Below are 23,336 nucleotides of genomic sequence, written 5' to 3'. Positions count from 1 at the left end.
TCCCAGTTATGAGCAACAAGATCCGTGCTGCACAGCACAACAGCACAGCCTTGGGACAAATGCAAAACACAAGCTTGATCCTCCTCATTTTAACTTTGTTAGAGTTATTATATGTATTTATATGTATATATATCTACACACACACTATTCTGTTGACAGAAGAGCCCGGGACAGCATTTTCAAGCAGTAATGAGACCCCTGGTTTGGGCTGCACCCAAAGGTCCCAAAGCTCAGGGTGAAGCTGAGATCCAACGTGGCCTCCTCCTCTCTGCCCATGAACCAGAAGAGATTCCATCTCCTGAGCAGGAACGGGTAAAGCTTTTTGTGTCTGCAGTTCAAACCTCTCAAGCCGTGGTGTAGAACTGACCTGAATCCAACATTTCCTGGCCAGGGTGAAGCTGAAACCACTGTGTGTGTGTTTTGTTTTTTTTTTCCAGCATAGAGTGAGAAGCTGCTATTTCAAAAACAGCTATAAATCAATGTTTAACTTGCTTGTGCAAGGAGAGCTTTCTGATTTGGGAAAGGCTGTTTTACTTATTGGCTCCCTGTGACAAAACAACTCAAAGCAAGTCAGCTGCGGTTGACACAACACCACGTTTCTCTTTAATAACACATCTCCTTATGCCTTCCTCCCCCGGGAATAAACAACAGCTTGCATCAGGCAACGCATCAGCAGCAAAATTCAATTTCATTTCATTGAAATAATCAAATGCTTTGGGGTCACTTCGGTAGAACACAGCAATGCAAGTCAGGCTGACCTAATCCAGAGATCCATCCACGCTGTGCTCCTGGCAGACGACACAGCAATGCTCAAAGTGGGATTTGCAGAGCGCTCCCAGCACCAGAGTTTACTGCGCTCCTTCCCTCCTGCTGCAGCAAAGCACCCAGAGGCCTTACAAGACCAAATCCATGCATGGTTATTATATGTGTATATCTGCAAAACCATCACACACCCATCCAGTGCCATCCATCATCACTCCAGTGCCCTGTGAAAGCAGCTCTGATTTCAGCCTTCCCAATGAACCTGCTCTGACTGGCGCTTCTTTTCTCCCTCTCTTCCCCATTGGAGAGTGAAAACTTTTGATAGGATTGAGGATTCTCCCATTTCCAACCCAATGATGAAGCCAAGAGCCCCATTGCCAATCACCAGCTCAACGCAGGGCTGGTGGCTGCTGATCCACCTGTGAGCCAGTCTTTGGCATAAAATATTACCTTCCCAGGAAAGCAAGGAGGGGAGAAGCAGCTTAAGATATTCCTTGGGATGTCTAAGCAATGCAGCCCAGACAGAAAACGTGTTTGTTAAAGGAAGATGCCCTCAAAGAGCTGGAACAAGGCAATAAGAGCTCGATCCTGCTGGAGAAGGCAGGAGGAAGGAAAGAAGCAGCAGGTCTCTTAAGGAAACATCTGAGCAGCTGAAGCTGACACAGATGGATAGTCCAGCTCCCTGCACACGTAAACAGTGAAAGTTTAGGGCTGGGAATTGGAAGACCAAGCTGAGTACACATCTGACATCCCTTCCTTGGGGATTTGGGCTCTTCAGCCTCTGAACTTTGCTTCACAGCCATTTTCGAAAGATAAGCTGTGCAAATGAGCTGCAAATCAAAACGTAGAGTGCCCAGAAGGCTCGGTAAGGAGACATGAGAACACAGCTCCCCTGAGCACCAGATGGCAGCAGGGCTGACCAAACACAAACGCCTCCTTCCCTACTTAGTCTTCTCAGCCCTAATCTAAAGCCGTTGCATCTTCAGCAAAGAGCTTACTTTCCTCAGTAAGAAGATGAGGTTGTTATATCTTGGAGAGCCAGGGGAAAACTGCTACATGGAGGATCAGATGAGACATCCCAAGACCCAACAGCCTCATGCCTTGCACCAAATACCCCCAGTGGGAACAGATCAATAGGTGGCCTATGCTGAGCAAAGAGGCAAAGCTCTTCAAAGGAGTTTCAGGTGATCCTGAGCAGAGCTCAGAGCTCCAGCATAAGCCTTTTGCCAACGTGCATTGACATTCATGGACATTTTGGGGCACATCAAGCATTGGAACATCAACCCACAGCCACCCCAGGCTTCCCCCTGCTGTTGTGCAGGATTGCCCTGGCCATAAATAGAAGGAAGGAGTCACAAAAGAATCAGAAAGCTCCACTGCCAGGCACCTTCTGGCCCTCACTATCAAGGCAACAACCATCGTCACAACCAGCCCCATTTCCAATGCAAGCACAGGAGCGAGGCCGACTGCCTGCAGATAAGTGATAAATGGAAGGATGGGTACTAAGGAGGGAGGGAAAGTTACAGGCATGATTCTTAAAAGGCACGAGAAGAAAGAGATCAAATCAAAGCTAAACGCCGCTGCTCTTCCTCTTTGCTATAACCTTTGGTGTGGAAATAATCCAGGAGTGCTTTGAATTCCAGCTGCTCCTGCAGAGAAGGTTTGGAAGCGCCTTATTTGGGATTCAAGCTACAGTGCAGAGCAAGTGAGCACCAACAGCTTTCACCCACCAGCACATGGGGTACATCAGACCCTGCCTTTCTATTTAGGGCAATTGTATTAACCTTGACACCCCCAAGAAACCTTTCCAATTTAGAACCACTCCTTTACCAAAGTTGGTGCAGAGAGATGCACAACAGCCATAAAACAACCACAGAGCCTCACACCAACACTGCTCCATTCTGCTTTTATCCACCCTGTCCCCAGCAGAGGCTCTTCCTCTCCTCTCAACCATAGGGCAGAGGGTTTTATCCCCATTTTGGACTCAAAGCACGAGGCATGTGGTGGTCTCCAATAATAACCCAGCTCAGGGTCTCCATCAGCCTCACCCATCCCTGAGCTCACTGAGCCAGAACTGCAGAGCCCATTCCTTTATTACAAAACCCCAACTGCAGAGAGACAGCAGTGCTTATTCACAACTGCCTTCTCTTGATGCATCCCTTAGCAAGGCATTTCCCAACTAGCAACAGCAGCCTTAAATTCTTCATGACCAGCAGTCAGCCTTGCCACGGTTTTCATTGTGTGCCATGAATTTTAATAGAAATTCACACAAACTGCCATCCCTGAGCACCAAGCGACCAAGAACACGACGTTTGTACAAGGTGAGAGGTCCTACTGTTGTTTTTTTTTCTTCCCTCTTTTCTTTGTTGCTGCTGCCTGCTTTTAAACACAGTCACAGCGAATTGCTGCAGTGGGTGAGGGAGAGCACAGCCTGAGCAGTTTGGGAACCACCTTGGTTGGGCTGTGCACCACAGCAGGGCATCCCCGGACCAGCATCTGTCCAAACTGTGACAGGCCAAATGAAAAGATGCAAAAAGGAAGCAAGGAAGCAAGGAAGCAAGGAAGCAAGGAAGCAAGGAAGCAAGGAAGCAAGGAAGCAAGGAAGCAAGGAAGCAAGGAAGCAAGGAAGCAAGGAAGCAAGGAAGCAAGGAAGCAAGGAAGCAAGGAAGCAAGGAAGCAAGGAAGCAAGGAAGCAAGGAAGCAAGGAAGCAAGGAAGCAAGGAAGCAAGGAAGCAAGGAAGCAAGGAAGCAAGGAAGCAAGGAAGCAAGGAAGCAAGGAAGCAAGGAAGCAAGGAAGCAAGGAAGCAAGGAAGCAAGGAAGCAAGGAAGCAAGGAAGCAAGGAAGCAAAACCAGAGCTGCCAGCAGCCCTCACTGTTAGCAACACTCCTGCATGAGGAAGGCAAAATAGCCCCAAACGTACATCCTGAGCCAACCCAAAGACACTGGAGATGCTAAATGCTCTCTCTACCGCTGCTGGGGAGCTTTTTGGTAGGAAATAAATCAATTGCTTTGCTTTCCCTTTACGTCAGGCTATAGAATGGCCCCATTCAGACACTGTGCTGGTACCACACAAGCATGCCTTCCCACGGGCAATGGTGATTCACCCTCTGGTTTCAGCACCTCTGAAAGTATGAGACATTAAATTTCCCCAGCATATCCTTAGCATCTCCTCCCAGAAGGTTTAAACAAACTAATAAGCAGAAACAAACACTTTCCTTGCCAGGAGGAACAGCAATCTATGCTCACGCTCAGCACGCTCCTAATGTTGAAGCCTGAGTGACGTGAGGGACCGACAGTCAGTTTAATGGAGATCTTCCCATTTCCAGGAATGGGCTTGCTCTCAGGCAAAGGTTGTGTTCACACTGTAGCAACAAAACCCTCAGATGCTTGTGGTTGGAAGTGACCTATTTTGGACCGCCAGAACAATGAACAAAGCACCCTCTTCTCCAGCACACACAGCCCCACAGAGGAGCGTTTTGCAAAACCTTTTGGCAACGAGGGACCCTCTGGTTTTGCAATCCTCATTGCACTTCATTGGCAAAGCTGTGCGTCACATGAAATCCTGCTGGGAGAAGCTGGAAGCAGCCAGCATCACCAGGAAGCCCCAAGACAGACCCCACCTCATAGGCTGTTCCAGCACAGACTGGATATTAGGAATGCCTTGGCACAGCCTAAAGGTGGCAATGGGATGCTCAACCCTGGTGGTGTTAACCATGGGGATGAGGCACTGAGGGCTGTGGTTGGACGTGGGGATCTGAGAGCTCTATTCCAACCTGAATGGTTCTGTGATGCAGCAGCTCTCAGGGACGTCACACTTCCAGGGGAACACCTGCAAGTTGCTCTCAGGAATAGCAGCCATGTTGTGCTACCCCCACATTCACATCAAGAACAGAAGCTGATGCTCCCTGCACGCCAACAGAGACCACCCGGCTCTAACCCAGCACAGTTCAGGGATTCCTGTAGGCAGCCAGAGCAGCACAGCACCAGATGGGACCAGCAAGGGGGGACAGTGAACCTGAGCAGTGCTGGGCTCCAAACAGCCCCAAACACCGGGGACTCCTTGCAATCACTGCTCAAGCACAGCCGTTTTCTGTCTGCTCTAATCAACAGCAGAGCCCCTGCTGGCCTCCAGCTGCACCCAGGATTGGAGATGACGATGGCCACCTCTCGTGTCAGGGCTTTGCACTGCGCTGTGGTCACTTGTTTGCACCAGGCATTCACAATCACACCTGGGCAGAGCTTTTCTGCTGCAAAACTGCTTCAAACAGACCCCAGCTGTGTCCCTCCAGATGAAGCCAGTGAGACACGAACCACGTCGGGGAGCAGACAGCTCCACACCTCGTGTGAGCACACGGCCGCGATGGGCACTGCCGGGACACCTCCAGTGATGAAGGCTCCCCGTGTTCCTACAGACCGCTTTGTTCATGCACAATAAAACAGCATAAATAATTCCAAGCCGGCTGTGCTCCCGGAGCATTGCACAGCGTGCCGGGGTTTGCCTCACTTGCTTTGCTGTCCTGCTAACAGCCAGCGGGAGCTGCACGTGTGTTCGAGCAAGATGCAAAGCAGGGGGGAAGAAAGGAGATCTCCCTTATCTGCTACAGCCGAGAAAACACAGAGATCTGACTTTACATCTAATAAATAGGAGATGGAGAACAGCTCAAATCCTCCGCAGCCAGGCGGGTCCCGCGGCTCCATGCCGGGCTCTGGCGCCCCCTGCTGGCGCAGCGGTGGCAGTGCAGGGCAGGAGCTCACATCGCCCCCGCGGCCCTGCGTGCTCCAAAACGGCTCCTTGCAGAAGCTACGGACGCTTAAATTAACACGTTTCCCCCCATTGCTAGGTATTTACCAGCCCGGTCTCGCCAAGGATCGCCTCGCAAAGCATCCCCCTCCAAGCTGCTCCCTCCGTCCCCCAAAGCTTAACCAACACGAGCAAGCTTTCAAAGCGCTCAGCCAGGGACTGCTTTAAGCCGAGCTCCCAGCCTACAAAAGCACACCTACCCCAAGCACTTTTAGGATCCAGCTTTGCCACCCCGTACAAACATCTAACCGAGGAAAAGCCCCCTGCCCAGCACACCATAACCCACCATAACCCACCATAACCCACCATAACCCACCATAACCCACCATAGCCATCACGTATCAAGACTTACCTGGGAGGAATCCAGCAGCTCGAGCTCCCCTTCCCAGCACTTCTCGCACTGCACCCACACCAACTTACTGCCTCAACTGCCTCTCCCCCTGTGAAAGCAAAGCCTCAGGTGCCCGCAGTGCAATCACCACCTCCCCCAGGCAGCTGAGCAGCAATCAGAGGCAATCAGCAGCTCCTGTGGCACACACGGATGGTTCAACCGGCCAACAACCCGGCCTCAGCTGCTCAGCAAAGAGCAAGGAACAGCAGAAACCAGAATCCAGCCCTAGGATGAAAATCCTCCCGTTGGTGTTGAGCTCCAAGTGGCCACAACACTGTCTATAGGTCACAAAATTACTCTTCTTACCCACTTAGGCCAGCTAGGTAGTGATTTTGTTTATATGGGGCTTAAAAGGATGAACAGGTGATATTGCTTCTGCTGGGAAGCCCTGCAGGTTAGGAAACATCCTCCAAGGTCACAGCACTTCAAAAGCCCTTTTGTAAAGGTGAAAAGCGAGACCCAGAAACACAAAGCAAGTTGCTGGAGTCACCTAGCAATGCAGAGCAAGGGATCAAGAGTGCTGATGGACAGGAACAGAGATCCAAACCCAGCAGCTCTGCACCATGCTTAGCATTTCTGCCATGCATTTATAGCTGAGCTGCTCTCAGCACAGCACTAACGGGCACCTCGAGGTCGGTGCCTCACATCTGAGCGGCTGGCAAAGAGGAAGACAGAGAGTCAAACAGAGGCCACAAAGAAACCTTTGTCCACACAAACTCTCAGGGATCTTTTCCAGGAGGACGTTGGTGAGCTCAGATATCAAGTTCTGAAGTCACTGAGCTGACTGGTTAAAGGCAGACAGACCCGAAAGGGTTTAACACACACCTGTGGCTTCATGCTGCAGATCTCTCCTTCCACCAGGCAGCTCATCGCTAGCAGCATTTGGATTAAGGCTGGATGGCAGAGAACAACTTACAACCTCCATTTCAGCAGCTGCCAGCATCCTTACACATAGAACTCCTGAGCACAACGTTGCCTTGAAACCCTCATTCAAACAGGCAGAAATCTGCTTGCAGGATGGAAGCGCTGCTGGAAGAAGCCAGATGCTGCTCCTCGTTTGCAGCGATGCTTCCACATAACACCAACACATTTGGCACAAAACATCCCATTAAAGAAACGCCACAGCTGCCAGCAGATGGTACCTCTCAGCCCGATCTGCAGCCGCCTGCTAACGTTGGATGCAATCTGATTGCAAACACTGGGCACACGTGGGTTTTTTTCCAGCTGAACAACCTTTACATGGTTGTTCATTGTAGTTTGTTAACCAACATTGCTGTTATCGTGTAAACTGCCTGATTATAGCGTTATCAAATGAATCCCTTTTGCTCACCCTACCCTTCCAGCTCTGGGAAATGGCCTGTTGTGCATTAGCCCAGCAGCCAGGTTTTCTCCCATTGCACTGCCTGCATAAGACATCCCTCGGGCTGCTCATGCTATGAGGAGCCAGGAGAGGGTCCTGAAGGAACCCAGCTTAATGCTTTGGTGCTTTGTCAGTGATCCCCAACAGCCTTTGCACTAAAAAAGATGAAGGATTACATCACAGAATGGCTGGAGCTGGAAGGGAACCCCAGAGGCCATCTGGTCTCATTGCCTGCAATGCACAGGGACACCCACAGCTCCATCAGTGCTCACAGCCCGGTCAGCCTGACCTTGTCTGTCTCCATTTACTGTTTGTCCCAGTGGGAATTCACAGCTGATGAATGCAAATGCACTCACGTGTAACGCTGTGCAGCAACAGCTCTAGAAACAGGATTTTCTTCAAGGAAGTTTCTTGTCTACGGAGCTTGCCGAACATACGTGTGCATTCCCCAAACAGAGGCTGAGTTATGAAGGAGGGTTTGTTTAACTGGAAACAAGCACAGACGTGTCCTTGTGTTTCTCTTCCTCACTGCTGACAGACTGAGAGCAGCAGAGGCCAACTCTTTGCTAACTCACTGCGATAGATGAACTCACACTAACGCGGAGCATCAATGCTAACTCTGGGCAGACATTTCAGAACTAGCCAGACTTCCTAGAGCCAGACCAAAGGGATTTGTCACAGCTGCTGTTAAATTCACTTCCCTTCCTCCCTCCCATTTAATTCTCACAGTTTCTCTCCCCAGCAAAAAACTCTACAACAACTTTACAGCTTTGCCTTTAAACAATGCTCCCATTTGTCACAGGATTTGAATAGGCCCCATCTGGAAACACCCAGAGTCAGAACACGGCGTGAACGCTTTGAACCACATCCTTCAGAGAAGCAGACAGGCTGGCCTTGTGTCTGCTGAACACTCGGTGCCCAGCTTGTAAAAGGCTTTGAAGGACAACCCCAAGTACATCTTTCCTACTCTCTAGCACTGAAAACACACAGGTGTGGCTTGTTCCAGCTGCACAGTAACTGGAGCTGGAATTTAACGAGTTCTATTATCTTGCTTTCAGCAGCCACCCATAGATGCCCTTTAACGATCCCAAGCCACCTGCAGGCACTGAGGAATGCTCAGGAACTGGTTTGGGGTCAGCTGGGTAACACACCTGCAGCAAGGTGGCTGGGAAGGAGGGCCTGATAACCACCAAGGCCAGCAGGAAGCTGAGAACAGAGCAAACAAGTGTTCCTTTCTGTCTCAGGTTCCTTGCAGAGGACCTTACTGCAGTCAGGAATTGACCTGCTGAGCATTTGGCTGCTAAACCTGAAGAACACAGACCACATCAAGGACAGACAGCCTTTGCTCTACCCATGTATTCAGCGCAGAGACCTGTACTGTGTCATTAAAGCAAGCTTTATGCACCTGTGACTGATAAGAGGGACAACAAGACAACCAGAGCCCCAAGAAAGCAACAGCAGAGATAAGGAGGTCATCAATTCTCCATTATAGCAACCATACAGCGTTATATTCCCTGCCACACAATACATAAAGCACCTCTACATCGATTCTACATGTCCTGTAAGCACAGCAACGTTTGAAATTCCAACCCATGACAAACTTCACTACCAATTTCTTCTGAGGGTCGACGTAACGTAAAGGGTTTATGGAACCTCCACAGCAACTGGTGAGGAGAAATAAAGACAACCGAGTAAACGTCATCGTTTTTATTCTGCAAAGCAATATATGCACATCATACAAACACAAAATCAATCTAGGAGAGAAATGTCGTTTCCAAATCAGCTATGAACCGTCATGCAACAAGGCAAGTGAAACGGAAGAGCAAAAGAAAAACAAGCCATCTTAACCCTACGACCACCTGCAGAGGGTTGGAAACCAAGGCTCAGATTTTCTGTGTAATGCCAAAGAAAAACGCAAAAGAAAACGGCAGCTTTCTAAGAACAAGAAAACACGTACAAATAGAATCAAAACTGATTCAAGTCGTAGTTCAAAAGAAAAAGAAAACAACAACAACAACAAAGGAAAGATCAATATGATCTGAACTCTAATATTAAGTTCTTGTTTTTTTTTCTGTTTGGCTGCATTTAACTTGTTTTTACACTTAGGAACAATCTGATATTCCTCAGGATTGCAGCAACCCAACCTGATGGACTCCTTCCTCCCCGCTGCAATAATGGGGCAAAGGGAAAACGAAGGCCAAAGCCAGCTCCCTAACATTTCCCCTTTTGCTTTCGTTGGTCACAATCTCAGTATTTCTCTGTATCTCCATACAGTGGGTGATTAACCACAAAGCAGGCTCCTCTCATTAGCAAATAGCAAAACCAGATTCATATACATATATATATATACATACACATGTTTTTACCCCAACAGACTGATTTGTAAATGGGACACCTGACGGTGGGATTTTAGTTTGCTGGAAGGAGGTGGGTTTGTCCTTTTAAAGGAATCACTGTCAGGTACTTCTAGAACCCGCAGCACCACCCTGATTGCTTTCCTCTTCCTGCATTTGGTCCCCACATCAAGACACCCCTGCAGGCAACTCTCACAGTCAGCACTAAAGCAGAAGGTGGTTTGCATGGATCAGGAACAGCTCGGACAGTTTCTATAAGAAGCTGTTTCACCTCGCTGACCCGTGCTAATAAAGCAATATCAGCCCCAAGCAGCATCAGGAGAAAACTGGAAGCTTTGTTTTATCCCTTTGACTTCAAACTGGGCCATCTCTTGAGCTTTGCTTTAACATCGCTGGAGAAAAAAGGTATATTAGTTACCACTGCTTAAGGAACTGAAGTCTGGAATGGAAACGTTCTGATCAAAAAGTGCAACCCTTGGCTGCTCTTCGGAGCATGTGAAGCAAACGTATTGAGTGCTGAAGTCCTACAAACACAGGCCCACAGAGCAGCAGGGTACCATTCACAACAGTGTCTATTGGTAATAAACTAAGAATCTGATGCCAGCACAACAGAGACTGTAAGGTTTTGACTTGAGTCGTCTTGTTTTGTGTGGTTTAGAGTGAAATTTGCCAAAGGAAGAGAGAGAGAAAAGAACCCATGAGTGTATCTTTGCAGACCTACACTACAAAGTGAAGATGAAAGGTCGATTAAGGCAACCAGTGAGATTTTAAAAGCAGTGGTGGAAATGTCTGCAGGAAAACCACAACTCCTGAAAATTAATGAGGTTACTGAATAACATGAGGGAAATAAACAGCAAAAGCCAGAACAGCAAAGGGAAAAATACACATAATTAAGCTCCTCTGATTGAAGAATGGACACAGAGAACTGTATGAGTTTCACTGTGTGGTTTCTTTGACCTTGATCACGACAGCCCTAGTTCCCTCCTTGTCATCTTCCCCTGAGTGGACAGCATTCAATGGAGATTGGCTTAAGCTTATAAAAGTGTCATTTTTCCGCTGCCCTTCAGAGATGGATGGAGAGCCCCAGAGTGAGGCTTTGTAACAGAGGACAGGATTTCTTTTCCTTTCATTATTTGCACTCGCCCGAGGCTGTGCAGAGCCCCGACAGCCAGCACACAATGCATCTTTTTACTGAGTGTCACTGTCTAGAAAGAAGGCTGACAGAGCTGCTCTGCAGCACAGATGCACGTTCCGGGTTTGAGGGCTGCAGATGGGAGGCCAAGCAGAAAGCTTTCCAGGCAGTCTCAGTGCTGATTGAACCCCTGGTATTCAGCAGGCCAAATGGAACCAAAACCAAAACAACAATAAGAATCCACCTTAGTTTTCAATAAGAAAGATTTTTAAAATGGGACTTCACTTCTTAAGTTTTTACTAGGAATAAAAGCACAAGTTTGTCCTAAATACAGCACTATTAAAATGTGTATATGTATTTCTTTTCTCCAAAAAAAAAATAATAATAATAACCTAAAACTGTTGATATCTTTTCTCGCAAGCAAGGAGCAAATGGAAGAAGGTATCAGGCCACACAAACACACATTTAACTCATGTAGTCGATTGGTGGCTCTGGAAATGCAGTATTATATCAAAGGTGCATACCGTTTCAAACACACTGTACATATCATTGGGCAAATAACAAAGATCCGTTGGTTTGAGACATTTGCAAAGGCATCTTAACCTGCCCAGATGCAGCTAGACAAAAATATCTTGCTCTGACTATATGTAGCCATATCACTAAACGTATCTACACGAACATTCAGCTATGTCCACAGGTAAAGACTGAACGCTTCTGGCCGCACTACAATGCGGAACAAGTGCATCATCTGACCTATTCTGAATATACCTTTATAAATATGTACAAATCAATTACAGGCACTTGAAATGTCTTTGGTTGGAATAAACCAACATTGCAAGGTAATGTATTCACAGAGTGTTAAGACCCATTCTGGGTTCAGCAGGCAATGATTACGGTTCTCAGTCATTCTCAGTTAAGATGAGAGGATGGATTATGCTTCTGACAAAGCAACCTAAACAAAAAGAGAAAGAAAACAGTTCGTTAAAGTCAAGTTCTTAATCAGGAAACAGTGATACTGCTTATCTCCACACAGCTGGCGTATCTGCCCTCCAGCTTTTCAAAGAACCTTGAAAGTCTAAGTTGGAAAGGATCAAAGTAAGCCTGAAAATGTTTTGTACTTTGCATAATCTGTTTGAAAACAATACAGAACAAAACTGCTTATACTATAAAACGTCACCGAGATCAAAAGGAGCCAGCATTCACTTCCTACTTAACAATAAACATGCTCATATTTAATCCTGCAAGCAACGTGCAGCTCTGAATAATGACCGTTTCAGTACCTTTGTGGTTGCTTTAGTTCTGATTAGCAACCACTAGAAATATGTAGTATATTTTATTCAAAGCTTTCAGTTGTGGTGAAAGATAAACCCATCTATTCAATGCAGCATACAAAATAATAACACCAGAAGTGAGGCAGAGTCACATTATGGCACTGACTGAACTGCACTAATCCACCTCTGCAGGAGAGAAATCTACCTGGGGATCTATACAGCACTCATCTGTATTTTGCAGCACCCTTCCTTATTGCCCACCTCGTGTCTCTTTGAAAAGGAATTCAATCTACATTGCAAGAGATAAGAACAACCAGTCTGCAGCACATACAAAAGGAGGCTTTGTGTTATCAGAGTCAGTACTTTGTTATTACACAGACTCACCTTTTCAGAGCAGAATTCTGTATTGCTTTGCCTCAGTTTGCTTGGTCTGCCTTTAATAACTGCATAGCAGAACATTGTAATCACCATCACAAAAAGAAAGTAACTGGTATGCATGAGATGTAGGTTTATTAGAGAGCGATCATCCTGCATAGGGAATTAAAACCATTCACTGACAATGCACCAGTAGTTGACACTTTCTATTAAAGCAATAATTACCAGATCAGCCCAGAAATTACTTCATGAATCAGCTTTCTCCCCTATACAAGGCTGACATTGTAATGAAACTGATTGTGGCACATAAAGAGCCAAAATGCTCCTCATGTTAAAAATCTGTCCCAGAGATCTCTTTCCATACACCAGCAGTGCTTTTTGCCAAATGACTTCAGAATATAAAAGCTGGTTATTACAAGTTGTAAGGGCCATGGAAATAACACAAAGAGCATCACACCCACCACAGGTAAAGCACACCTAGCTCTGTCTCAGCCCCTGCACTACACAGTAAGCCATCACTACATCTGACTGTCTTAGGACGTGAACAGAATCATATTCACTTAAACTACAGCTCAGTATTCACTCAACATAAGATAGAGAAATGTTGTGGCACTTACATCTGGAACTATAACAGTTAGTTTGGGATTTAAAGCATGATATACTTTTCCGATTGCTCCTTTGTAACACCAGAAGGGGTTATAATCCTGTGCATACTTGGTATTAGAGTCCCTTGCTGTGGTAAAGATCTTGTACCAAAGCGTAGCATTGCTGTATGTTTCAGGAACACAATGTGGTGGCTGACTGTAGAAAAACAGAAATAATTAGCACACTAATTGCCATTCAATCTACATTCAGAAAGGCTAACTTACAAAATGGAGCCATGCCTAATTCTTCACAGCTGCATAAAACAGTTTTATTCTGGATCTTCCAAAACAGCAAAAAAAAAAACCACCACCCCACAATGATTAGCCAAAAGAGTTTATAGAACCATATGATTACTATCCTAACATTAGAATTTAACTGCATGTTGTGTCAGTAAGCCAACATCCCACAGCTTAATTAGAAAAAACATGGCTTTTATGTGGCTTCATACAGTCAAGAGAACCTGCCTGATGGTCTTCCTGAGTACACTGCATCGTGTCAGGGGTTCAGAGGAGACAAAGGGAAACGATTCTGATGAGAAGGCTGTGTTTAGTGGGTTTGGCAGCAAAGCAACATCCAGCTTCTGCTGATCTCTCAGCAGGGAAGAAAATAAGGATCTCCGAGTGAAGCCTCAGCTCTCATACCAGGCAGAGAAACTGCATTATAGGATACCTTGAATTTCATTGATTCTCTTGTTCCTACTAAAGTTTAAATCACAGGTTGCATGCTGAAAGGCCTGCAGTCAAAACACCCTCTGAAAAATCTAGCATTGTTAAAAGACAGCAAAACCCTCCAGACTTGAGACAGGGCTCTTCCAATGGGGGAAGCAAAGCAAGCACACCATTTGCACAGTCACATCATCCATCAGGATGTGGCAGCCTCAGAGAAGCTGCCGAGAGGTTAATCTCCCTGCAACCAGCCTGTGAAAGTATGTAAAATCCACTTACACTGTGACAGGGAATACATTGCTGGCTGCTGTCACAGTCATGCAGGTTGTGAACACAACCTGCTCGCAGTGACCATGAAGAACACAGTCGTCTGAATTCCAGGCAGCCGGCAGTGTGAAGGTAATGTTTATCTCCTCGTGGGATTCTCTGCCTTTGAGAAAGAGAGGAGAGGAAGAAAGCTGGTTTTCAATCACAAAAGTATCTGAGCAACAATCACTAGGATAAGGACAGCGTGCAACTGATCAAGAAGGCAACCTTACCCCGAGTCTATACCTTTGAAGTCACCTGGAATCTCTACTAACAATGCAGAAAGCAAAGAGAAGGTTTAAAACCAAGTAAAGCCAAATAAACAAAAAGAAACAAAGCTGCTGCAAACAAAGAAACTGCTAAGCAAACCAACAAAACCAACCCAGGAACAGCAACAAAAGCCAACAGTTGCTGGCCCATCTAATCTCTCCTGCCCCCAAAAGGACTGAGGGCATCAGGCTCTGTTGAACGTTTGCTTTTTCAGAAGTTCACTGATCTTAGTGGTCTTTTCAACCTTACCAATTCTGATCTATGACAGTGGAGAATTTAAGGTATCATTCAAACTCATAGAAGCCAAGTCTTGCATACCTGAGAGTCCAATCTGGTGTCCAAAAATGGTGGAACTTAGATGTGTGATGTTGCGGGAATATCCGCCAAAAGGTCTGAGTGGGTCCAGTGTCAAAGTGATTGTAACGGAGATGTTGATGGGGCCGGAATCCTCAAGAGTCTGTGGGGACTGTGTGGAAGATCTGGCCTGCCCGCTGGTCACTGTACTTTCTGGAGTTGTGGTGTCATTGATGAGATGCTTCAGGGTTTCATTCTCAGATATACAGAAGTCCAAATCATTAAATCTCAGGAGGAAAGTATTCCAGTCCTTAAAACAAACACAAAGATTTAGCCCAGATCAGCAAGTTAACCACAGGATGCCCCTCCTGCAGCACAGACCTTGCTACGTACCACCTAGCTGCAGTTCCAAGCCACTCAATGTGAATTACACAGCCCAGGAAGTGAGCACAAACACCTTCATGGCCATCTCAAAAATGGGCAAGCTGTTTATGAACGTTTGGTGCTCAATCCCAACCACTGCATGGCTGCTGCTTGGCTCAGTAGAGGAACATCCTCCTTTAAACTCCAGAAGGAATCTACTGGCTTGGTCCATTCTCACCATGCTCAAAGTATGAGCACTTTCCAACAAGGTTTTTCCTCATTATGGAACAGCAGTGCTAGATAAGATCAGAAGTTTCACAAACAAGGTAGCTGACGAAAAGGATTAAGGAAAAGAAAGGCTCCTGGTCACTCTAAGGAAGATCCACGTCAGATGGTTCAGCCTCACCCTGAAACTAAAATAAGCTATTCAAACATTCACACCAATGTCACTTTCCTAGTAAAATCAGCAGGGAGTTTATCAAAGACAATCTCCCATAGGACTGTGTACTTCCCTAACAGGGCTCCTGAGGTGGGAAAACAGAATTCCTTAGCATTGGGAATGTTTTACAGATCAGCATTTCCACTCAGGAACTTTTTGTATCGTACCTCTGTCATTTCTGGTGACTTGATCTCCTTGATCTTAAAGAAATAACCCAGTGTCAGAAAAGCTATTGCCATAGCGCTTACGCTGATCATAAACACCACGAGAGGAGGTCGGCTGCTGATGTAAACCTTCAGGTTCTCCAACAGGTTTATGTTGAACATTATTCTGATTGTTCACCTGGAAAAGAAAGAACATCACAGCAGTGACTGGGCTGTGTGCGCTTTGTGGTGGGGTGATCGAATAGCAAAGACAGAAGTTTGGCAATAAAAACATCAAATTGCATGCTAAAAAGGAGATTAAATGACGTAACTCTACTACTGGTCAGTGAACACAGAGTTGGTATGTCTCAGATAAAACAAATCAAACCACATTCACATGAATCCAAATACATTCAACCTCACATTCTCTGCTCCCCAGGAAAAGATTTTAATAAATGAGGACGACTTCTAGCACAGATATTGGTGATGAGCAACGAAACCAGCCACCTCCCCACTTACCCATGCAGAATATACTGCAACTCTTTAATCCCAGTAATATTCAGACTCCTCAAATGCAGGTCGTAATGCAGCCCCACAGATCAAACTGTGCACATCTCTTCTTCAACTGCTCTTCAAGTCCAAGCTGAAGCCTTAAAACACCTCTCTTTCCCCCCATCCCTAAAGGACAGGACCTTCAAAATGGGACTGAGAAGTAGCTCAGGGGTATTTTAAGCTTCTGCATCAGGAATCCTGCTGTCAGAAACAGCTAACAACAGCACTGGTGGGGAGAAGAGCACAGCTCCTTGATTCAAACAGCCAGGGAACTTCTGCTAAAGTCTGAACAAGAAGAGGACTCCAAGGTGAAGTAAACCTTACTGTTGTCTGACAGCATGTGTTACAAAGGCTCTAACCCCAACCACATCCATAAGGAAGGTGGCTATTCCTAGTTACAGACCGCCTGCTCCAAAAACTCCCAGGAAAAGGTAAGCTTTGAGACCATTGAAGAATTCAGCACTGAAGTGGTTAATGTTTGAGCATTCATATGGATCTGATAACCTTTAATTAAGCCGGGGACTGCTGCCTGCAGGTCTGTATGGTTCTCATTGACTCTTATCAGGAGCACGTGTCACTTCCAGCCCAGCTGGAGCCTGACCAGTGGAAGGATTCAGGGGGACAGGTTTGGAGGAGGGAGAATGAGATCGGTGCCCTGACACAGGGAGCCATAAGAAAGCAAGAACAGAAAATGGACAAGTTTCCAAAGTTTCTTCAGATCCCACCACATACAACAACTGCAACTTACTTCTGGTCATTTCTGACAGCAGAAACATCGACTAAATCTGCATTATCATTCCAGAGAAGAGATCGTGAGGTGTGTGAGGCAGCCCTGAGCTGCAGCGGTAACACAGCATAGAGCCTTCCCTGTCTGCACACCACATGCTATAGAGAACCCTGCTCAAACAGGTAAACAGGGCTGACTGCACAGCACAAGGTCACAGCCTGGGTTTATTTTTTACACCACTGACTGATTTGCAGCCCCTCTGCAAAGCCCAGGAAAGCTGGGAGCACAAAGGATGGGATGCTGCAAACACCTCGTCACACAGTGTGTCCTGCACAGTGCAGAGAAAGCAGAGAGAAGGGAAGGAAGGAAAGGTGAGAGGTGATGACAAGCATGTACCTTACCAGGACTGCTGTCCACATCCAGGAGCAGCAGAACCTCCACCGGAGAACCCTTGAGGTGGCAGAGGGGGGCAAGGAGTGCTGCCGCTGGGAGGTCCCATGCTGGGGCTGCTCAGCATGCCCTGCCTCCCATCCTCCTGCTGACAGCCCATCTCCTCCACCAGCCCTCGTTAAACCCCCCTCAGCAGCTCATCTAAAAGCACAGTGGGATGGAAATAGATCAAAAAGACAAACCAAAAGCAGGCTTGTATTCAGTGTTCCCTCCTGGATTTCCTTGGGAAAATAACAACACAGATGCAAGCTTTATTACAGCCATTAATCAAAGCTGAACGTCACCCAGAGCACACGCAGTGCTGTGATCCTCTTTTCAAAGGGGCTTCCAACTTTTCCATTAGGGTTCTTGTTTTACCAGAGGGTTTCAACTTGGCCATAAAAGCCGATGTGCTGAAAAGCACGCACACAAAAATATTGGGGCTAATATTTTTATGTAAGAGATCACCAGCTTTACCGCGCCGGTTGCTTAATGTGCCCCCACAAGTCAGCAGCTTTGCAAGCAATTAGAAAAAGCTGTAAGCTGAACCGTAATGTGCCTTCGGAGAGAAAAGCAAATGACTGTGGATTTTAATACCCGAGCTGCCACGAAAACAGCAATTGGACGCAGCTTGTGCAGAGCGGAATTACAAGCAGCATCGCCGCGCTGCTGCCATGAGAAGTGATTTTTAGGAAAACAATGTCTGAACAGCATTAATTACCAATGAATTTGTGCGAGGAGAAAGCAAAATGTGTGCTCCCACAGCAGCTGTGGGCTCAGGTAATGCTCTGTACACTGATACTGCTCCGTACACTGCTACTGCTCCATACACTGCTACTGCTCCATACACTGCTACTGCTCCATACACTGCTACTGCTCCATACACTGCTACTGCTCCATACACTGCTACTGCTCCATACACTGCTACTGCTCCCTTCTGCTGAGCCTGGATAGGAACGCAGAGCGACTGCGCCTCTCCTCGGAGCTCACAGCTTCCCCTGAGTAAATGAATAACCTGAAGGATCCCATTGAAACTTCCATTTCTCTTTCACGCAGTTCAGAAAAGAAACGGGATGCTGTTACCTCCCGGCAGGTCAGGGAAACAAGATCACATTTCACTTTTAGCTGAATGAATAAGTAATGGAGAAAGAGGCCTGAAGCGCTTCTACCGGCTGCTCTCCCTCTGGTTCTGCAGCTTAGGGCACTTTTCCACCAGGATAGCTCAGGGGTTAACACAGCAACATCAGGAAAGGAGCACAAGCAATCGCTCCTGGTTTGTACTTAAAAGAGTATTGGAGTGACGGCTGACACAGAGTCAGTTTTGCAAGAGAAAACGACAAGTAAGGGAAATCCTGCTGTCCATTGCTAAGACCAAAAAGTGAATGGAGTAAACCACAGCAGAAGGGTAGGAATTCACTTTGTGGGGCTTCGATATCAAAGGAGCCCAACCGACAGTGACAACAGAACCTCGTGTTGTATTAATACAGGTGTCAGGACCAAAACTACCGCTGCCAAAAGGAAAGAACAACAGATGACTTTCAAAGTGATGAAAGTAAACACATGACAGAACTTCTTCACGTCTCTTGCCATGATGTTGCCTAACATCTTTGGTACAGAGAGCTTCACATCAACTCATTTCCTTCGAGATATTTCCCCTTCTCCGTGTTCCACATCTGCCCATCTCTCTGCACTTAAAAGCACGTCACTCTCACTCTGCAGTTCATTGTTATGATCAATTATGTTCTCCAAGAGGCACCACTCTATGTGCTGGGGATGGGTCAGCTCAGGGTTAACCACCCTGATTCCAAAGTGACTGTTCTGTGCCAGAAAAACCCTTCAACACAAATCAGCCGAGCTGTGATTGCTCATGAGTGACACACAAACAAAGGCACAGTGCTGATCTCGAACCAAAGCACTCCTCGTTTCAGAAGAGTAAACAGCAGCGGGCACCAAAATTATCTTGGATTTAATTTGGCTTCCTTCTCTTCAAACAAGAAGGAATGCTTAGCACCTAAACCACTGCAAGCCAGGAGATAAATATTTTCTTTCTTCCATCAAAACATTTCCAGCCTTTAGCAGAAAACACGCAGCTGGGAGAGAAATAAAACGGAGAGCTTTCCCACTTACGTCATAGGAAGACTTACTTTGCATAGAACCATTAAGGTTGGAAAAGACCACTAAGATCATCAAGTCCAACCTCCAACCCGTCGCCATTTTCCACACTGATGACTATGGAAGAATAAAATAAAGGAGGTTTTTCAGTTCATATTTTAGGAGCCATATGGGGACACTGTGGGGTGAAGCTGCTCAGCCTGCTGATATTTCTGCCCTGGGACTGAGGAATCCAACAATGCTTTCCCTAATAGCTGATTCTCCTCCTTCCATCCCTCAGCCTCAGAGAAACGCTATTGGTCTTCTCTGGGAGTTGGACTAGATGACCATTAAGGGCCCCTTCCAACTCAAACAACCCTATGACTCTCCAGCAAGGAGACGACTAACAGCAAGGCAGGCATACTGAGGACAGGAGATCACATCCCCTGGTATCCTTCCAGCAATGGAAGCACAATAACCCCGAGCACAGCAGGCTCATGGCAACCTCTGCATGTCCTCAGACCTATTCCATCCCATAAATATCTTTCCTGATAAAGGATAACATTCCCAGAAAGGAGGAAGCACACAACACTGCCACGGAAATGGCCAACTGAGGAGCACAGGATGCTGCACGATGCTGAATGGCCATGAGAGCATTATTGCTGAAAAGGAGATTATGACTGTGATACGACTGATATGACTGTGGTAATGGGGTCATTCCACAAGCAGATTATAAGTGTGAGAGCCCTGGGACTCAACAGAGCCAAACCCTTCATACTTGCACCAAGTGTATTTTTCCACTTGAAACACTTTTTGAAGCACAATTCAACATTTCGACATCCTCAAGAGGTACAGAACCAGCAAACAGCTCAACCCATAAAACAAAGGCAGAGAATGGAAGCAACCTGGTGATCCTTAGAGTCAATCTGAAGGCTCAAATGAATACCGAATCTCATAAGCCCAACCTCCTGCACGTAACTTCTGTCAAAGGCAGAAAACACAATAAGGGCAGAGGGGTTAAAAAACCAAAAAGGAACGTTTATCTACAAACTTTTACTCCTCCAAACTGCTGTCAAATAAAAAGCGAACCCAACTTCGGCCTGAAAACAGCCATTTTGCTGCCAAAGTGCAGAACGCAGCCCTGTCTGCCAACCATCTGAGTGACGGGAAGAGCGTGTTTTCATATGCAAGAGTTCTGGCTTGGGCATCTCTAAAACCTTCCAACTGTTAGAAGCCAAAGTAATGACTTACAGCATGACTTATAGTCTGGATCACACAGACTGTGGCGTAACAGCAGGATAACATAAAATAGCCGAGAACTTCAAGGTCCTCACATCTGAAATGTATACGTTACAAATTATATATCACAGAATGGTTAAGGTTGAAAAGAGCAATACGATCATCTAGCCCAACTATCAGCCCAGCTCCTACATATGACAGCCTGGGAGTGGGATAAGCAAAAGGCAAACGATTTATTTGTATAGGAGCTGCTCAGTAGAAGCAATTGTTATAAACTTCCATAAGAAAACAAACCTTGTGTACCGTACTGATGGCAGCCAAAAAACCCACAGTTCACAGGAAGGTTCTGTTCAGGAAGCAATGAAAATCTCAGTGGCATTTTAATACACGCTGGTTTAGCAACCAGCGCATGCAGGTTAATAGTTGACTTCATTAAGGCTACACATTAAGGATTGAGGTATGGAATTCTACAGTAAGAATGCCCAAAAAAAGGCTTCTTCAGCCAGTTCGTAATGAGAGCTGTAATGAGACAGAGAGCAGACAGGTATGCAGCCTTAAGCCCAAGAATGACAACTGAGGAAATGGCGTTAGTGGAAATAAATGGCAAAGCAGAGCTCTGAATGTGGACAGAGGGTAATGCTGACTGCTAAGAGAGACAGGAGCAGAGCCAGCAGCCACAGCGAGGGAAAAGAGTGCAAATATGGCAAAAAGGATGGAAACAAGTAGGTAAGAGCTGATAGGAATATCAAATATCAAAGCTGGGTTAGTAATGTTGTGTCGGTATCCACACCTGGCCCAAAGAAGTGGGGTAAAACAGGATCGTGTCTAAAAGAAGTTGAACTGTCAGGCAGTGGAGCTGCAGCTCCAGGTCTGAGTTCTGCCCTGGGACGATGCAGTCCCAGCCCCTGCTCACACGAAGGACACCTGGTCAAGCAGTTGCTGCCCTGCTCCCCACCTCTGACAGCACAGAGTCAATCCTACCCCATCAGGTGGTGGTTCAATTCTTGTCTTTCAAGTGGAAAAGAATCACATTCCTCTGTGCAGAGCCACTCCTCGAATCATGGGAAGCAACAGAGGCCTTAATCCACCTTGGGGGGAGTGAATGAGGGGTCAGAGAGCACTCAGTTCTCCACTCCTATCTCCGCTGGCAATGCTGTCCCCCGTTGTGCAGGTGCTGCAGGTGGATGCGTGGCGCAGGGTGAGCCCACAGCCACCCATCCAACACCTATTTAGTCAGACACCAGCTGTTTATAAAACCGAGTTAATGACTGACCGGGAAAAGCAGGCTTAAATACCATTTGCATTTCAGGCCACGTTACACATCACAAAACTTCCTTAAAGTTCAACGAGGATGCAGAAAGCAGCACCAGAGGGATTCATACCCAGAGCCACGGCTTGTCCTGCAACATGTGGGCAGAGGAAAACAGATAACGGAGGCAGAGGTAACTTCAGGGCATCTCCTGAGGAAGGCAGAGCCTTGAAGTGCAAAGGAGAGAAGGAAGAAGCGGCAGGCAGCCCTGGGCTCTGTCAGTCCGTTCCCTCGTCAAGCTGAAGCGCTGCCATGGTGTCCATGTGCAGTTCTGTGCTTATGACGCACCGCTCGGTTCCAACCTGGGACACCCAGCACGGTACCGCACGGGGAATAGTGTTTTGAAAAGGGGATAACGCCTTCCGATAGAGGTTAGAGCGGAAAGAGAACGCGATGGGGAAACGGGAAGGAAAAATAAAGGAGAAAAAAAAAGAAATAAAAACAAAATAGCAGAAGGATCACAGCTCGGAAACGTAAATACCCGCAGGGATATCCCGCACGGAAGGCCCGCAGCGACCCCGCGGCCTGCAGGACCCTCCCGGCCCGTCCCAGCCCAGCCCGTGCCCGCCTTACCGGCGCCCGAAGGGGGGAAGATGCCGCCGGGCCGGGCGGGTGGAGGCCCGGAGGCGGCGGGGCTCAGGGGCGGCGGGCCGGGCTCTGCAGCATCCTCCTGCCCTGCCCTGCCGGGGGGCTGCGGGGCGGGGAGGGCCGCTCCCGTCCGTCGCCGCGGCCCGGACGCCGCCTCCTCCGCCTCCTCCTCCCTCTGCCGCCGCCGCTTCCGGGGACGCAGCCGTCACCTCTCACCCCGGGCGGCCACAACGACGGCGGCGCGGAGCGGACAAAATTGTGGCGGCGGCGGCGGAGCGCGGCCCTGCCCGGCCCCTCAGCCTCAGCGCGGGCGGAGCCACCGCACAAGGCCCGGCGTGGCGCTCGGGGCTCACCGCGCTGTGCCGCGGGCGGAGCTCAGCTCCCCGCCTCCCCCAGCGGCAGGTCCCGCAGTCCCGCTCTTCTCTCCCTCGTTCTCCTCCCCTCGAGGCCCGCTCTGCCTCGCCGCAGCCCTGAGCGAAGGGTTGCGCAACGTGTAACAAAACCAGCCGGAATAAAAAGGGCCGTTCCATATGAGGTCACACCGTTGGGTGCCCGAAGGGTGGGACGGCCATAGCGCTCACCTACTGCACCACATCCCCACATCTGGGACACCTCCAGGGACCCCCCTTCCCTGTGCAGCTTTGGAGATGAAATCGTCCCTAACACCCGTTCTGACTCTCCCCTGGCACAACTTCAGGCCATCACCCCTCACGTTATCACTGTTAGCTGGACCCACCTCCTTTCAGGAGCTGTAGCCTGGAATGGGGCTCCTTCTCCCACCAAACTCCACTAAAAGTTGCTGTTAAATAGCACTGTCAACCTCCGTCCT

At 47.6% G+C, this 23,336-nt stretch overlaps 1 protein-coding gene across 5 annotated transcripts; it reads right to left on the bottom strand.

The window, feature by feature from the left end:
* Positions 1-9,007: 9,007 nt before the first annotated feature.
* TMEM248 (transmembrane protein 248) lies at positions 9,008-23,262 on the bottom strand. 5 transcript variants are annotated; one of them, XM_072353580.1, is made up of 7 exons: positions 23,244-23,262; positions 15,597-15,771; positions 14,652-14,937; positions 14,037-14,187; positions 13,065-13,248; positions 12,457-12,600; positions 9,008-11,753 (listed from the first exon to the last, which is right to left on the bottom strand). In XM_072353580.1, the coding sequence occupies exons 2-7, from the start codon at positions 15,753-15,755 to the stop codon at positions 11,733-11,735; spliced, it is 945 nt and encodes a 314-aa protein (XP_072209681.1). In that variant the 5' UTR covers positions 15,756-15,771; positions 23,244-23,262; the 3' UTR covers positions 9,008-11,732. The 5 variants fall into 5 exon arrangements, with proteins under 5 accessions (XP_072209681.1, XP_072209677.1, XP_072209679.1 ...); XM_072353576.1 differs by lacking the exon at positions 23,244-23,262 and adding an exon at positions 22,493-22,735; XM_072353578.1 differs by lacking the exon at positions 23,244-23,262 and adding an exon at positions 21,993-22,467.
* Positions 23,263-23,336: the final 74 nt, after the last annotated feature.

Source organism: Excalfactoria chinensis, chromosome 19 (genome assembly GCF_039878825.1).
Source record: "Excalfactoria chinensis isolate bCotChi1 chromosome 19, bCotChi1.hap2, whole genome shotgun sequence".
In the NCBI taxonomy this organism is placed as follows: domain Eukaryota; kingdom Metazoa; phylum Chordata; class Aves; order Galliformes; family Phasianidae; genus Excalfactoria; species Excalfactoria chinensis.
This window is presented reverse-complemented; position numbering and strand designations above follow the sequence as displayed.

Bases quoted from the DNA above. Each gene is read 5' to 3' on its own strand.
- TMEM248 (XM_072353580.1), bottom strand. From the start codon at position 15,755: ATGTTCAACATAAACCTGTTGGAGAACCTGAAGGTTTACATCAGCAGC. The intron at 14,938-15,596 runs GTACGATACAAA...GTTTGTTTTAAG, and splicing joins AGTCACCAGAAATGACAGAG to GACTGGAATACTTTCCTCCT. The intron at 13,249-14,036 runs GTAAGTGGATTT...GTTTTTCTACAG, and splicing joins AATGTATTCCCTGTCACAGT to TCAGCCACCACATTGTGTTC.